We start from the raw sequence: 17,886 nt of genomic DNA, 5'->3' as shown, positions 1-17,886 counted from the left end.
TTTAAGATTAAATACTAAAACTGGGCAAATGCTTTATTTAAAGGGTTTGGAACAACAAGCATTTAAATGCAGCCTTTTTCCCTCCCACACAGAGCTTTTAGAATTCATTATTTCCCTGCACCTTTAGGACTTGTCAGCAAGGTGTGTATCTAACTAAGCGTTTCTTTCTCAAGAGATTGTTTCATCAGCCAGAATAACTTCCTGGCTCGTTGTATATAGAATCACAGAATCATAGAGGGTGGGAAGGACTTCTGGAGATCATCTATTCCAACCCCTCTGGCTAAAGCAGGTTGCCTAGAGCAGGTTGCGCAGGAAAGCATCCAAGCTGCTCAACTTGTGTGATATACTTTTGGCTTTGCAGCTGTACACCTTTTCCTCTCCAGCTGTGCTGGGGCTGCCTTTGTTTCATTATGACCCTAATCCATAGCATCACAGAATCATAGAATTGCTCCGGTTAGAAAAGACCTCAAAGATCATCAGGTCCAACCACAATCTAACCATAGTACCCTAACTCTAACAACCCAGTCCCTGAGCACCTTATTCCCTTCTATTGGCTGGACTCCTTCAGCTTTATAAAAGACAAAGGATAATGTATAAGATAAAGTCTACTGTAGAGTATACACTGGTGGCTTTAATAAGACACCAATTTGACTAACATGACTTTTTTCCTCTCTTTTCCAGAAATCACAAAGCTACCACAAGCACCAAAGCCAACAGTTATTGGTCACCTTTCTCCAGTATCCACCTTCAGATTTTCTCCTTTACTGCCAAGGACTGACATTCTTCATAGACCAAATAGGGGTGACAAACCATCTGTTGCTCCCAAGTGAAAGCTCTCCACTGACGCAGAGGGAAGATCCAGTGTTTATTTAAACCATTACTTAAGTTAATGTCAAATAGTGACTTATCTGATGGAGAGCTGTATGATGGAAATCAATGCAGTACTGAGTATCCACAATCTAATAATTAATACATTGTACTTCCTGAAGCTCAGCTGATGAGCAAAGACCTCAATGACTTGGAGAATGAGTATGATTAGAGCTTAGATCCCTTTGCAGCAAAGGAAGTCGTGGAAACTCCAGAAGAGGCAGAGAAGGAAGTGGACAACATTGCTAATGATGAGGACACTGGCATTCAAGATGTCATGCACCGTAACTCTTCAGTTATTGCTGAACAAATAAAAGTGGACCATGCAGCATCAACCAGAGACTGTGGCCAGTCTGAATCATTTTGTGAAGAGTTCTCAGATGCCCCTGATGGGAATAATGGTGTTTCTAAGAATGCAGATGAAGATGAAGATATTGTAGGTGATTGTAGTGAAACCAAAAGTTAGGAGGAAACTTCTAACAATCTAAAATTGGTTAAGGATGATGGTGATAGATGGGCTGATGGTGATAGAGATAAGGGCAATATCTTTAGAATTCAGTAGCAAAACTCTCCCTTGGTTCAGTCAGTTTTGATCAAAATGGGAAGTAATATACTTGTAAGTAAAGAAAATGCCAGGTGTTTACAGCTACTTTGGCATGCAGGACTGCAACAGTGGCCAAAGAGTCCCTGGATGCTCTTGGAAAGGAGCGAGGCAAGAGCACAGCTGGGCTGCAGCACCAAATCACATGTGGAGGCAGAAAGTCCAACCTGGGTATCTCTGTTTTATTCAGACCCTTACAACCTATCCTGTCTACTTGGGAAGTGCAATTGTGATGGGTCACCAACTGTAGCTTGGAAGCAGATGAAGATGTAACTTCAGTACAATGTATGTGTCCGTACTGGCCAGCAAGGCCAGGGAATACAGGGGACACAGACTGCAGAGATGGATGGATGTCTCAGTACAAAGCTGAGGTATACTGGGCAGTCGTGAACATATCTTCATGCTCTTATCATTATGGTGGATGAATTAAACTTAGCCAAGGGCAAAACTGCCTGTGCTTCCAGCTGTAGTGTAGATTAAGCCAGTGGTTGGTATTGGTCCAGAAACCTCTAGGCACAGATTAAACATTTGTGGAAGCTGTGGCCATACTGTGTTCAGTAAAGTGACAGCTCTCCTATGTATTAATGACCTGTGTGAAGTTCAGAAAGGGCTCAGATGTACAAGGGGCCCATGATTCAGTGCTAACCCAGGGGCTGCTTGTTACTGTAGGCTGCAACATATCACATACAAAAAATTCAAAGTGATGGGAAGATGTGAGTCACTTCTGTGTCTCAACACAAGGAGATAAGGAGACAAAGTTGCTTTTTTCCTTCATAAGATGCAGACAATATAATCATGCTTCACTGAGGATGCAGAGTTACCTTATCTCAGCAACCCTTTCTCCCCATCTAGTTTCTCTGTTACTGTAGCTATTAGTTGTTGTGGTGACAACTAATAATTACAATATCCCTGGAAAATGATAGACCAAATTCAGTGGTCGGGTAAACTTTTTGCATCTTGAGCCTTTCTCTCAGCTCTTTATTACATGATGTAATGTACACACTGAGGATCAGCTGGTGAAATGAAGTGAAAAAAGCAGAGAGGCTCCTGAGAGGCCATGGAACAAGTATCAATCACATTAACCCCACTGAAGTTAGCGTAGACGTGCTTTCCAGAAACTGAGGATCTGGCCTTTCCAGGGCAAACTATAGGTGTACTGTGAAAACAGATGCTAACAGTAACTTCATTTGGCAGCTCAGGGCAAGAGCCTTATCCCTGGACATTGCTTCTATATTAATTTGATAATTTCCATATCTCCATGGGAAAAATTCTGCTCAGATACAATTGTCGCTTTGCAAGACAATCCTGGCCAAGATGCCACAAGGTGACCACAGCAGATAACCTTCCATAAACCTGGAGACATAAAACAAGCCAATGACCTACTATATGGCCATAAATATAAATTTAACGAAGGCAGCACTTATTCATTAGGCAGAAGTCAAGAAATGACTCCCAAGTCCTTCAAAGAAAGTAGATCCGTTAATGTCACTTTCCGAATCCAATGCCCGATGCCAAAAAACCAAGGATGATTTCCCAAGTCAGCATGAAATACCACTGCTTTAAAATTAAAACCAGGAAGCTTTCTTACTACTCATATAATTCTAGATTTAAGTCCAACTTTTTAAGGGGATGTTCAGCTAGTGTTAGACCTGGCATTTAGCTTTAGTCAGACAATGAAAGAATGGAGGCAGCAGTAAGAAGCATGCTGTTAAAAATAAATAAAATCAGTTTAAGTGATGTTCTATAAAGAGTGCCTCCTGAAATGCCTGTAACCTCATGTGGAATCAGCAATGGAGCTATTATGTGGGTGCAGCAGGTGGAAATGGTTGTAGGAGAAAGGGCAGAAGTCTGCTGTATTTGCTCAGTGGTGTAGATCAGGAAGAATTGCACTGAAGCCAGAGGAAAAGGCAGGGAAATATGATGATGGTTTCTGCCTGGAAACAAAGTGCCAATCTCCTCTGAAAGACAAAATCAGGGTCTGGCACATTTGGGGCCCCCTAAACACCCTAAGATTTCACTTTGGTGGAAGGACTAAGCAAACCTTACTCCCACGTGGTATTCCCCTAAACACCTTTCATTTCATTTCAATAACTGCATTTCCTGGCAGCCACACTTTATTCCATCTATTTCAGCCTGTTTTCCAGCACTGCTCCCTGCACAGGTCTACCAAAACATGTTATCACCTGAATCCACAACTTCTTATTCTGCATCTTTCATTAATTCTCTCACAGTTCCAGAGGTGTCTTACATTCCCCCCTATTACCTCCCCCCTTGGAATACAGATCTGCCACTGCAGCCTGTGGGAGATAGATGGGGATGGAGGGTGATCAGAGGGTGGCAGAGCTGTTGGGGAGGGGAAGAAAATGATAGCAAAAAAAAATAAAAATCCATGCGAAGGGTAGGATTAAAATAAATAAATAAATAACTGAGTGGGAGGGCTCTATTCACCTTCTTAAATCCAATTTAAATCACTCTCTACAGGCCTAATCTATAGCCATAATTACATCATTTCGTACAACAAGCTTGTGAGAGGTCTTAAGAAATTTATGTAGATTAAAATTCATGGGTGCCATAGTACAGATCCCATATTATTAAGATTGATTAGGACAGCTGATGCTGTGATTAAAGAAGCCAGCGTTTACTGTTGTAATTAATTAGGTATTCAGACACAACAATAACTGCAATAATAGAAAGAATGTGCTGATCCGGCAGAAAACAGAGACCGATTCTATGTTTTATAGCCTCATTTTGCCATTTAGGGACTGGACACCACTCAGTCAAAGATATGTTGTCCCATCGTCTGTTTCTGTTCACATCAGGGGAGCTCCCCTGCTCTATCATGTGAGCTGGAAATAATCTCAAGTGTAGTAGATACTTGCTTGGGACGACAACAAATGAGCCTACTACGAAATCCATATAGCTTATCACTGGAAATCAGAATTATCTCTAGTATTTTCCCTACAGGCCTGCCTCCAACCCCATCCAAAACTGGTCTTCTGCTGAGACAGGACAATAAGAGTCACATCTGGCCAAGAAGAGCTTCCAATGGACAAAGCAAAAAAAGTGCAGGAGAACTGGAAATGTCACAAGGTGAAGGTGGCTGGCCAAGGTGACTTACTAATTCAGCAGCAGAGCCAGGACCAGACTTCTCTATCATTGCCTGAGCCCACAAACATATAAACCAGGGTCAGGTTTTAAACATAACAGAGCACTGAACTCCATGTTTTTGGGAGCTTACTTCAAATGACCTCCGAAAAAGAGGAAACATTCTCACTTAGGTGCCTCTCCTCTGAAAACTTCAGCGAAGTGCCTGCTTTGTATTTACACCTTCTTCCAGATCAGAGGAGAAAACGCTTTGGCTCTGAAAAGGCTCCCACAACTGCCTTAAACAACCTCATTCATTATGTCTGCAGTGTGATCGTTCGAAGTACACAGCATCATTAAAGTAGCTTAGACTACAATTGAAGATGGCAACTTGTTATTATATTTTTAATGAGTGCATTCCTTCACTTATTTATTTTACCAGTAAAGCGTGGTTTATGGCACGTGGCAGATTGTTACAAATGGGTCAAATAAATGCTTTCCAGTCATAATGATGTTTCAGGAGCTCACTGTTGCACTTTTGAAACTGCTGATACAAAATATGAAAGTGAAAGCTCATCTCGGGATTTATGGTGGACAAATACAACAAAGCCAGACATTTCCCACAGCAAGTAACTAAGCCTAGGGGCTGCTGAGCTAGGTATTTTCTAGGACATGGTGTATGACTGGACTGAATGTTATGGGGATTGGGCCTTCCTATAGGTGATTTTGTTATTCTTTTCTGGTTCTTGCTCTTTCCTTGTTTTCCTGACTCACATCCTCTGATAGCTTTGAGATGCATGCAGTGGGGTGGTAGAACCTGGTTCCTTTCTCTGTCTTCACAAACAAGTCCCTGATCCTGTCCAGTATCACTGGGAAGAGGTCTGTTGAGACTGGGGCAGATCCCACAACCAACTAGTTTGGAATGGCAGCCTGCCCATAAGTAGTGCTGCTAGCAAATTGATAAGGTAATGGATAAGGCTGCTGTATCACTGTGTCGGCAAGTCCTCTCGTACACAATTAGCTTGAGTAATGTTAAAAATCACAGATGGAGTTTGAATCCTGTCTCTGATGGCAATAGGTGAAATTGGTTTCTTCTTGATAGCTCTTTGTTGAGCCAAGGAAAATAAAGTGATGGTCTTGCTTTAGCTCCTAAGATATGAGTTTTCACCGGACACGAATTTACCTATGGAGGACACCTTTGCTGTCAGTTTCAGCAGTGGCATGGAAGTGTGGGCATAAAGGTTTGGCTACTGATCCCTGCTAACAGCTTTTACTCAACAGAGAGGACTGGGCCCTATGCAGGGTATCAAGTGGAGCTTGCTGTCTCACTAACCCAGACACAGACACTGAGTAAGCAAAGGCAAATGGAGAAACTTCTGCAGTATCTGCAGTGAGGATATATAAAGCTGTGCCTGGCAGCAGCAGGCAGCCAGGAATGGTAGCACTGTGAGCCTGAAAACAGTGAATGAGGCAACACGTTTATAGAGAATTATGAAGAACTGAGGGAAGTCTTTTGTAGATCTCAGAAACCTAAGCCCAGAGTAAATACACTGAAGAAACCAGTGTCCTGAAAGGCATTCTCCACCTGAGGCACCACACTGCTGCCCTACCATTGGGTCCCACTGAGTACTATGGGATATCTTTATGCTTCCTTCCTGGGCAGAACTCGTTCTTTTCTGAGTGCTCTGCTCAGTGCCTTCTTCTAGTTCTCTCCTTTTGTGTCACTGATCCCGTGACAGCCTCTACTGTCTTTTCCATTCACTGCTCTTTGATCTCCCCCTTTTCTCTCCTCCTCTTCCCAAGGAGGTTTTATTTCTGCAGGGATTATTTTATCTAGACCCTCATAATGCAATCCAGTAGTAGCAGAGCTTGTTTTTGGAGAGCAGGGTGCTGATGGTATGAAACATAGCAGAAGGCAGTGTAGGTGATCTGTACTGTTGTTGTAGGTCAAATGCTGTTAGAAGAGAGGAGCTGGGCTCTTGATAGCCAAAGAACGTGGGCAGAAGAGAGCAATCCCTACTACTGTGACTAATGGTGAAATGGCAAATGCTCTTGCAGTACTGCAAAGTGACTCATTACACATACCATGGCACAACAGATTATGCTCATTGTCCCCACTGTATGTTGTGACACATTGCCATGTTTAATAGGTTTCCAAGTTGAAGACTAAGGAGCAGGCATTAGCACAACAGGGCCAAATATCCAGAGGGACTTACACTACCAGAAGAAGAAATATTTTCTCTCTTTTGATTCTGTCCATGCCCAAAAGTGCAGTGAGAGGCATTATGTACTGGTTGTACTTGGAGAGGATGAGAGCATGGCTTGCAAAGAGCTGTCTGCAAGGAACTGTTTTCAGGGGATACTGCATTGATCTGTAACTCAAGTAGAAGTCACAGAAAGAGAGAATTCCTGCAGGGTCCTGGGCTGTTATTAGAGTCCTGGTGAGTAGGGATGTTTGACCTATTCTTGCCTTTGCCCAAAGTCCATAGGGGGTTCAGAAGTCTGACCCAAATGGTACTTTGTGTGAGTCCCTGCTCCAGACAAAGGCAATATATAAAAAAGAGGATGGGGTAAGACAGAAAAAAAAAAATAAAATAAAATAAAATAAAAAAAGAAAATAAAAAGAATGAAGCTACAGGGTAAATACAATTACAGAATTTGCACCTACTTTTAGAGTGCAAAGATTGTGGAGAACTTGAGTTGCTTGAATGTAACATCAAAAATATTATAGCTAGACACAAAGGTGAATGTGTAGACAAACTGCACAATTAATGAGATTTATTTGGGTCTGGATGATGTGGATGTCATCCCTCTACAGATTTTGATTGTCCTGCTTTGCTATTTTCAGGCAACAAAGCACAGGATATAATGGTCTGAACCCACATTTCAGGGTTTTTTTTGTTGGGTATGAAAAAGTATCTAAGAGCAAAATTCAGGCATTAAACAATATATGACAAGTCATAACCATAGCTTACTATGGTAACATACATAATACTGCAGCACTCTCGGCCACTTTTAGAATGAGAGATATATCATAAAAGAAAATTGTTTGGAAGATGCTGACTTTGGATGGGCACTGGTATGTTCTTTTCTTCTCTGTAGTGCTAGCACAATTGAATGCTCAGCTTTAATATTTTATTTCTACCCTTGCATTTAGAAATGCAGAACCACGGGGCAGTGCCAATAACAGATACTACAGAGAAACGTACAAAATATCCTATAATGAACAATGATGGAATAAGTTGCCCAGTGATGAAAATTTCTTTCTAACCCCAAGCAATTAGTGGCCAGATTATATAATAAAGCATGAAGGTTTGTGTCCTTTCTACATTTTTATCCAGTCTAATGTGACTCTGGATGTCATTATCCATATAAATGTCTAATCCTTTTTTTTTTTTTTTTTTTTTTTCTTCTTCTTCTTTTGGCCTCAATAAAGCCTGTGGCAAGGAGTAAAGTTTTGGAGTGCATAAATGCTCATTAGCAGGAGAAGTGAATAAGATGGAAGAAACACATGACTTGTCCTACACCCAACCTGCTACAAAGGAACTTGCTGTAAGAGATTCATTGCTAGTGGGCAAAGGCAGAAGTAAAACGAGATGGTGAGGGCTTGGCTGACCACTTTATACCTCTGCTGTCCCTTAGGATGTCATTGAGATGAGAGAAGGTTGAGCACCAGGAAAGACCAGTGTATTGTATTGCTGAACACATGCTGAGACAAACCCAAATGTTGTACAAAATATAATATTTGCATGTCAGATTTTCTTGGCAGAGGGGAGACTCTGCAGTGAAGAGAAGCAAAGATGATTTCACCTTTCAGTATGTTATGCTTTTGATGTTTGTGCATGGACTTACTATGGGCTGCTGTTTGAGCAAGGCTCTCCAAAAACAGAGAGAATCAGACTAAGGCCATTGACTTTTATATAATATTGGATGAAGTGCCTAACTTAAAGCTTTCTTTAATTATGGGGGTATTTAGAGATAGTAATAAAAGCTCAAATCGTTATGATTCATCTAGGGATATCATCTTTTCTCTGATATTTGCAGTAATGGATCGTGGACAATTAGACAAGAGGAGCTAGATAAAGCACTGAAAAACACTGACAAAGAAATGAGTGGATATAAAGAGCAATGATAGGCTGGCAAACAGGTAAGTACTTAAATGGATAAAGGAACCAATGGATATATCACTTTAAAGATAGGGTTCTTTCCTGCTGTTATAGCTGAGGTCACTGAGCACACTAAGGCTTCATCCAAACTTCTGATGCCTCCATTAGCTGCCATGACTGCTCATCCCTCTACACTGCTACAAATTTATATACATGCCTAAATTTTAACACAGTAAGTTCCTTGATTTCAGTTCTGCTTAAAGTTCAGCTCGTGGCTAAATGTTTATAAGATGTGTGTGTGGGGAAGAAAATTATAGCTATTTTTTTCAATATTCAGTACTTTCAGTGACTTTGGGCAGCAGCTAGGAAAGACTGTTGTACTTCTTTGTCATGAGATTTTTTCCTTGTAGTTCATAAAGTCCCCAGTGAATCTTATAAGTTTTCAGGGCTGGTTGAAGTGGAAAGAATTTTTTTGTTAGGGTGTTTGTGGGCTTTTTGGTTGGAGTAACTCTCTGATTTCTCGACAGATTAGATTAATCTGAGTGTCCCAGGATAAAAAATGCCTTTGCCAGCTGGTAGCTAGGATCAATTAGTAAAATTTACTTAAAATTGTATTGTTGTGATTGGTATTATTAGTGTGCATACAGTCATTGCTAAGAAATCTCTTTCCAGCTCCAGCTTGAAGCAGAGGTCTTTATCAAATCCCAACAAAACTAGAAAAATATAAGTGCACATTAAGGACTTGTAAACCCCTAAGTTCTTGGTGATTACAGCCTCACAGTGTCCATATATCTGTTAAGTACAGGCACAGAGGTAGATACATATTCTTTAATCTCCCTCATTCATTTCTGACGTCAAAAACACCTCATCAGGACTGGCATCTTTTGAGCTAGTCACAGTCTATGAACCCTATGAGCTGTCTCCAGTGGCGTGCCAGAAAAGGATGAAGCTGAGACTGCTATGTGGATGTGCTGAATTAGCTACCGTCACCAGCCCTGGTAAGGGTACAGGGTTTGAATGCAGCAATTGTTTTGGAAACTAGCACATACTGTCTGGTGCAGGGTATAACCCTTCTGAAGTAGCTGATGCTAGAGCCATTTCCCTAATACAGATGAAGCAGGCTGTGGGCATGGCAGTGGTCTGGCTTACCTGGGTAAGGGTGTATGCCATTAGCAAACACGGCTTCTGCGGCGGGCTGCCCATTAGCCTGCGGCGGGAGGCCAGTGAAACCATTCACCCCAATTGGAGATGGGATGCTAGGCACAGCTGGTGCAGTTATGCCAGGAGGCGTGCTTCCACCTGCAAGGAAGGAAGAACACAAAATCAAAGCTGATGAGTACTGGAAACAATAAATATGTAGGGAAAGCTCATGACACAACAGCTATGACCACCACACAGAAATCTCATGATGATTCAAGAAAAGGAAAATCTTCCAAACTTTCTTTCAAAGAAAGCAACCACTCACATGATCACAGGCTAAATTTACCATTGCTCTTATGTTTGGAAAGCGTTTAACATAAGAAAGGTTTGCAAAGCTTTTTCCAACAGCCACAAATTTGTTTGATGATCTCGATCTCTAAGACTAGATCCACAGCTAACGTCATATAGTAGAAGACAGCAGAAATGCTGCCATTCCTCCTCAGCTCTCTCCCTGGAGTACTACATGTTTGATGACTTAATAAGCAGACATTTCTTTCCTGGATATCATTTAGCACCAAAAGCAAATTCACAGTCCCACTTTTCTACAGTTTCTCTTTGGAGATGTCAGCTTTGTGGGCGTAGTGATTTTCAGGGCCACTCTTTCTGCACTCTCTCATGAATACACATGTAGTGTGCAAACTAATTTTGAACTTCAGCATCAGGGAAACTTAAAATGTTTGGGAAGTTGATTTGTAGCCTACAGACAGACAGCAATAGATTTTTAGTGTTGCTGCTTTGCCCCTGCCTGACTTCATAGTTTTAGCAGGGATCTCTCACAGAAAAGGGGCAAAAATTAGGCTAAGGTTTTCTTATGGAACAGCGCTCATCCCTTTCCTCCCAGACTCATAACGTAGGGGCTGTTCCTCCTATTTCAGAGGAACAATTTAATCTTTTTATTTTATGTGGGATTGTGTCACCCACTGATAACAAAATCTTAAAATTCTGAGGGGAGAATTAAATCCCTCTGCTATCTTGCTGTCTTCTCCTATGCATATTTGAAAGAACTGGACAGTCTGTGATGCTTGAAACGTATCCAGGATGTTTTTAGAGAACAAAAATGAGTTTTCAATATGCATGAAATTGTATTTTTCTCTTGCTTTTTGTGGGTGAGAAGTTAAACTCTCTTATCTTGATCTGGTACAGGGAACCTGCTTTGGCAGGGGTGTTGGACTTGATCTCTGGAGATCCCTTCCAACCCTTACGATTCTGTTGTTTTGTGATCTTAGTAATAACTTTCTGTATCACAATATACTGCTGATTGAAAGTACCATTTATTTATTTATTTTTCAGGAACCCCTTTTTAAAACCAATTGCAGAAATTTTCACCATCGCAGCACTCCATGATGGGTTAGTCCAATAACACACTTTAACGACTGCTTAAATCTGTGCTGGTGCTTTAAGAGGACCCATACAGATTAATGAGCTGCTTCAGTACGTTCTGATTTGAGCAGCCTGAGAAGCATGCATTATTTCGTCTCTTTTCTTATACCCTGAGCAGGCAAGCTGCTGCTTCCTCTTTGCTTATTTAAATGGTGTTGGCCTTTAAAAACGTCCTCAGTGGAGGTGCTGGGAGCCAGTGGTGGCAACCTGAGTCCAAAGGCAATGCTCTCAGCATATGCCATCAGCTTGCAAATCACAAAGGCTAGTTAAAATTTCAGTTGCTTTTCTGGATCTCTCTTTTATTTGCATAGGCAATGTAAGTAATGTTTTCTAAAACTGCAGCAAGGGATTTGCGCTTGCTATTTTGTGCATGGGTAAGGAAGTTTAGGAATATTCATTGCAATTCTTTAATTTTCTTCTTATAAAGAACCCCCTGGAGAGGTCAGATCTGTAGCTGGAGTAAGACTGGCATAATGCCACCACAGAAAACAAATGGCAGTGGTGCATGCCAGTTGTGGATTTCATCCTCAGTTTGAGATATCTTGCTAAAGCTACACTGGGTTCAGATTTACAGCATGGAAGGAGGAAGAAGAAAGAAAGAAAGTAAGCCTAAAGGAAATTTCCTTTCCAGTCTTCTCTTCGCAGTAAGCAGAGTGCCACAAACATCTCAGAAGACCCACCTTTCCCTCATGTTATATTAAGACAAGAGAAAAGCAAAATGTACACCAAAATTCCAGAGACGTGAAATTAATTTCCTTGCAGTTGCAGACTGTCGTGTGAGATGAACTTCATAAGGAACCTTCAGAATACAGGCAGACAACATAAAGTTAGCATGCTGCATACAGTGCCCACTGTGACTGCCTACTGCTCACTACTGACTGCAGGCAAATAAGATGACTACGTTGGATGTATAACTTCCATACAGTTAAAGTCTGGTGTGTTGCACCCTGTCTCTTAGATCTGTTAGATCTGCCTGGATCCAAGGCTCATTAAGTTCCCTTCTCCCATGGGAAGTCATGAACATGAATGAACTCATGATCATGTTCTGAGGAACCCACTGTCCTGGAGGCTGGATTAGGAATGCAGCAGAAACAGGTTATGGTCGGAGAACATGAGGGGCCTGAAGATAGAAACTCAGAGGCGCTGTGCTCAGCCAGCACCTCCAGTGCCTTTAGGACTTCTGTGTTACCAGTGTCTTTTTTTCTAGCACAATTTCTCTTTTGCTTAGGAAAGATCAAAACACTTTTTTTTTTTTTTTTTTTTTTTTTTTTCCCCAACGTTCCAAACACTTTTTCTAATGTCTGTTTTTCAGAGAACTTTGAAATGTTTCATTTTCATTCCAAGTCAGAACAAAGATATACTTCAATGACTGGAAATCCTGCTATGAAGCAGAATGATCATTTTCCATTTGGCTTTCTGAATGCTAACAAAAGCCAGCAGGAGAATTCACTTTAGGCTTCAGATATCTCCTGGCTACTCAGAAATTGCTGCTAGTGTTGTAGACTTGCTTGCTCAGACATATGTGAAACATTTTCTATGCATCTTATCACAAGCTTTGTGAGTGTTGTGGTAATACAAGGAGTCATTTCAAAGTCTAAACATTTCACCCAAGGAATAATTGTCAATGGACATTTCCACAAACCATTACAGAGGTTTTTTGTGAAGGAAGCTACACATTCAAGGTAAATCTGCAATAATGCCAAAGTGCATAGGCTCCAGTATTGAAAATATGTCACAAGAAGAGTGTAAAATCTGCCACCGTGAAAGAGATCAAGGGATCATCTAAACCGGCATCTTATTTTCAATAATGACCAGTCATGGGTTCTCTGAAAACCATGTAAAGAACACGAGCTCTCTTTCCTCTTCTGTATTCCGACAATGGTTCCCAAAAGGTAGTGGGCACATCAGGAAAGAGCTAACACAAAGGAAAAGCTGGTATATTTTTTCATGCTCTGTGTACTGTGGCTGGTGCAGAATTTGGCTATCGTGCTAGTTTTCACACACCTATGTCACAGAAGGACTTATTTTCAGGGCATTTATATGCAAAAGTGACTGTGCTTGTTTGTGGTGGGGACATCACAAACCACTGACTGGATTCAGCTTTCCAAGCCCTGAGAGCATTTGAATTCCAAGCATTCTTTGTTTGACGTTCTCTCTGCTCCCACCAACACAAAACAAATCTAGCTAATGCAAATATGATAATCTTTCCAGCAGCGGGTTTAAAGGGTGCACATATAATTAAGCCACTTTTCTGTTTGGATTTGCAGTAGCTTCATCGACTCATTGTTTATACATTTATCGCTATGTAAACATATATTTTGAAATGTATGGTGTAAGATTTTTGAGTCAAGCACTTTTCCTTGGTTCTCCATAAGCTGGTGTGGAATTAGATCTCTCTTTCTCTCCTTTTCCCCCTGCACCTCATATTCTAATGGCATCAACAGAAAAGATAAATATCTGATCCCGTAGCTGCTGACATTGTTCCAGCTACAGATTGTAAAGAGATGCTAAGCTGTATGTTAATGGAGAAAGGGTTGTTGTTTTTTTTTGGCAGACAGAGGTTAGCAGAACCGGGTTCAATCCGAACAACTACTAAGCCTGCATTACTGTGGCACGTTGTCTCCTTGCCATCCAGTGTCTTTCCTGGCTGCAGTGTCAGTTGGCCTTTTACTGCTGCTGTGGATTTCTCTGCGTACAGCAGTGAGACTGCTCTCGTACCAATCTGCTCTGCAGAAGAACCAGATCCTTCACTCCCAGCACCAGCTGCAGCATGGCTGGCTCATGCTTACCACTGCTACATCTCACTCACTCAAAACTGTTGTCAAGCTGGTCCTTTCCAGGTTAGCTCAGTGCTTCCAGTTCTGCACTGCAATGCCTCATCACTGAACTCAGTCTCATCTCCAGTACCTCTCATAGGAATTGTTCCTTAGAAGTTATTCTTCTTCACTGTTACACCTTTGAATCTTCTGCTCCCCAACAGAATCAGCAGTATATTGCAAACCCCTCCAAATTCTCACTTCTTTCACAGTTTGGCTCCAGATGTTACCCTGATGCCCTGCAGTTAGGCCAGCAATCCCTAAATGCCATTTCCTTGACCTGCTCCTGTCCAAATGATTTTCTTGTTCTTCAGGAAAGCCAGTCCTATTTACACCTCAGCTTAATTCTGTTCCCCACCAGCACAGGCTTCTCATGTCCTGCTACAGCCCAGACAGCTGTGGGCCTGGGTCCTTCACCAGCTACTTGTCTCTACTCCAGCTATGAAAAATTATCACCAAATACTTGCACTCCAGATAGCATCAAGGGTCTTCCCTGAGTGCCAGCAGCTCTATTTCACAGTAGGTAAAGGCTTATGCATCCCCAAAATACAGCTCATCTCAATAGTGACATTGCATCTCACTACAAATGTCATTCTGTTTGTCCTGGACCAGTCTGGCTACAGCAGCATGAACACATCCCTCATACATCTTTACATAATACCAGTAAGCCAGTGCAGGTCACTGTAGGATATTTTCGTAGAACTGCTCAGGTTAAAAAAGACCTTAAAGATGATCGAGACCAACCGCAACCTAACCAAACTACACTAACATCCTCTGCTAAATCATGCCCCTGAGCACCACATCTAAGCTGTTTTTCAACACATTCAGGAATGGTGACTCAGCCACCTCCCTGGGGAGCCGATTCCAGTGCTTTTGTGTCATTATTCCATTGTGCTAATGGAAAGTTGTGTAGGGGATGATGCTGAAGGTCATGGTTGAGAGCCTTTTCCAGTGCCTTACAACTCCCTCCTTCCAGCAAAATCCATCGTATCCCATATCTAGTGGGTCTCATCCCCAGCATTCATCCGCTGCTCAGCATGGAGCACTGGTAGCCCAGCAGCTCACTGTTGGTGATCTCTCTGACTTTGCCTTTGAACCTTTTTTGTGACACAGATACAGACTCCCAGCTGGTCCTGCTCATAGCAGAAGACTCTTGTTCCAGCCCCCTGGAATGATCTGGTCTGACCTCTGCTCCTTCCTTGTGGTGGCTTCTACCAGCAAGACCAACATTTCAGCAAACACTTACAGAGGGACAAGCTAACACATCCTTTGAGGTCTCTCCCCCCTCCTAGATTTCCCGCCCTTTGTCTCTTCCACCCATCCCGGCCCCTTACCTGAGGTTGGAGTCATGGGGGCAGCTGCCAGGCCATTCATGTTCAGAGCTGCCATCTGCTGCATCTGGGCTGCAGCAAAGGCTGCCATGGGGTTCAGGTAGCCGCCCTGCGCCACTGAAGCCATGATCGCGGCTTGCTGCTGCATCAGCTGGAACAAAGAGAGCAGGGAAAAAATATCACGCGGTCACCAGCAGAGCAGCCTGGGTCACCAGCAGCAGGATGGAGACCACAGGCCAGAGTGTGAGGCATCTCTGGACTTTGAGACGCTAGTTTGATATGTCCCTGCCCTTTGCACTTCTTTCTCACTACAAGTGCGAGAAACAAATTGCATCAAATGTGTCTCAGAGCATCAATGTATCTTTACGGTTCCCACACCCCCAACGTGTTCCCCAGTGTGGAGGTCTCCTGTGAGCTGTACTCAACAGTCTGAGTTCTGATCTTTCCTTACTGAGAACATCAGGGAGAATACTTTAAATGTTCCAGAGCAGAGAGATTTCATGGCCTGTGTTGCTTGTATCAAAGCTCTGGGAAGGCACTGATGGCTGCTGATGGGAGACCAGTTTATGTAGAGCAGTTAGAAGTGAGGATCTCCAGTATCTCCAAAACAGCAAGCTTAACTAGTTCTCTGGGGATGATTTGATCTATTTTCATCTGTTGGTGAGAAAAATTGGTTGGTTTTTTTCATGCTGCTGTGAGGTCTCCAGTGGGCACTAAGCTAAACCATGACCAAAAACCAGAGTCCATGTTAACCCAATTACAGCACCTATTTCCAACACAACCAAGCAGATATACTCCCTGAAGAGCTATGCAAGAGAAGAGAGTTCCTCTGCTTTAGCAAGATTAATAAAGTGGGAAAATCCCTTCATGGTGGTTTTGATCTGGGATGATTTCTGTAGTTTTAAGGTTTTGTTTTGTTTTGTTTTGTTTTGTTTGCCTTCCCAAAAAGTAATTAAAATGTTGCCTCTTCTAAGGACCCTAAAAATGTAGAAATGAGAAATCAAATCTGGGCTATATTTTCAGGCACTTTGCAGTAAGAGTTTTGGAGCAGAAGAGTGGTGAATGGCTAAGTATGCTAGAAATGCTTCCTGCATTAAAACCAGACTTTGCCATCATTATTTTACACTCTGAGCCTAGCTTTTAGATGGTGCAGTTCATGCATACAATATGACTGCAGTGGGTTAGCTCCTGAGATGAAGGAGAAGAAAATTAGATGAAGCTTCCTCTTGTCTCCTTCCCTGGAGCTGCAGAATGAGCCATGCAAGGCACATCTGAGATTCTGTGAGACAGCATCCAATGCCCAGGAAAGACTGATGGTGGATGCATGGAGAAGGTGTGAGGAAAGAGGATGAGCAGAGTCTGAAACCGCATTTTGTTCATTCCCCCACCACTGTTAACATGTGATTTTATGATATTAATGGAGAAGGAAACTATGTTGGTTTTTTTTTTTTTTTCCATAGTGATTGTAGAAGTGACTCGTGTCTTTGCTGTCTACAGAATGAGTTTTACTCGCTCTGTGATTTCACTCTCTATCAAGAAGTCACTCCCTGATGTTGTTGTTTAAGCACACGGGATACACTGTGCAGCATTAAACAGACCTTAAAAAGTCATGAAGTCTGATCAAGCCCTGACAAAGTCACAACAAAATCTGTTCCTTACTGTTTAACATTGAAATATTGGCTGAATTAGCTGCTCATACATATACACACTGGAACAAATCCCTTAAATCATCACTGTCATTCAAAAGCTGAAAAATTCCTTGTCACCACCTGTGAAGAGTCAAAATTAAAGGATGCTCTGCCACTGACCTGCTGTATAACCGTGGACAAATTGTGTATTGTTGCCTTGATTTCTCCAGCTATTATACACTGGGGCACAGGATATCTATCTCCTCACGTAGGGGTGCCTTCAGATCTACAGATGAAAATTGCTGTACTAGAGCTGAGTACTATTATTTTTCATAGCCTCATGCAGATTGGTGCCAAGGCGGTGGCTTCCCCTTTGATTGTTAATTACCCTTTTTTATTGTACCCTGCATAAGACACTTTCACATTTTAATTAGTGATATCCTGTTCTTTGTAATTACTGATGGAGTGATTAGACAATCTTTTCTATTATAGCACAAAGCTGATTCCTCTTTAAGGAGTACATTTGTTTCTAGGCATCACTGGAGTTTATTCTCCAGATGGGGTACCGAGCAGGTGATTTTATTAAGTATGCCAATAAAGTGAATGAGGAAAGAGGAATCCATCTATCCTTAACATTGGTCTGACTCCAGCACTGGGTGTACTGACCCATATTTCATTTTCTGTGTTGGGTATTTCACCTGGGGACAGCTGAGGATATCACTAGTGGCTTGCAGAAATGATGGCCAAGATCTGTGCCTATAGCATCTATTTAGCACTGCTGACCAATGCAGCATCTTCCTGAGATGGATGCAGTTGCAAGGGCTTGATTCAGCTCCAGTCTGTCCTTTGCTAACTGTTTTTCTACATTCCTCT

The 17,886-nt window shown here is 42.0% G+C and overlaps 1 protein-coding gene across 14 annotated transcripts in view; it reads right to left on the bottom strand.

The window, feature by feature from the left end:
- Positions 1 to 17,886, bottom strand: part of CELF4 (CUGBP Elav-like family member 4) — a 716,695-nt gene that overhangs the window by 58,399 nt on the left and 640,410 nt on the right. For 13 of the 14 annotated variants that reach the window (XR_011905957.1, XR_011905956.1, XM_072358990.1 and 10 more), the window contains exons 7-8: positions 15,389 to 15,536; positions 9,808 to 9,957 (exon numbers count right to left, since the gene is read on the bottom strand). Coding sequence is in view for 12 of the 14 variants with exons in the window: in XM_072358990.1 (XP_072215091.1) it covers positions 9,808 to 9,957; positions 15,389 to 15,536 (298 nt within the window). In the remaining 2 variants the exon portion in view is untranslated. The remainder of the gene's footprint in view (positions 1 to 9,807; positions 9,958 to 15,388; positions 15,537 to 17,886) is intronic. The other variant, XM_072358986.1, reaches the window with a different exon arrangement.

This window comes from Excalfactoria chinensis, chromosome Z (genome assembly GCF_039878825.1).
Source record: "Excalfactoria chinensis isolate bCotChi1 chromosome Z, bCotChi1.hap2, whole genome shotgun sequence".
Lineage (NCBI taxonomy): Eukaryota > Metazoa > Chordata > Aves > Galliformes > Phasianidae > Excalfactoria > Excalfactoria chinensis.
The sequence above is the reverse complement of the archived record's forward strand: the minus strand, read 5'-3'. Positions and strand labels throughout refer to the sequence as shown.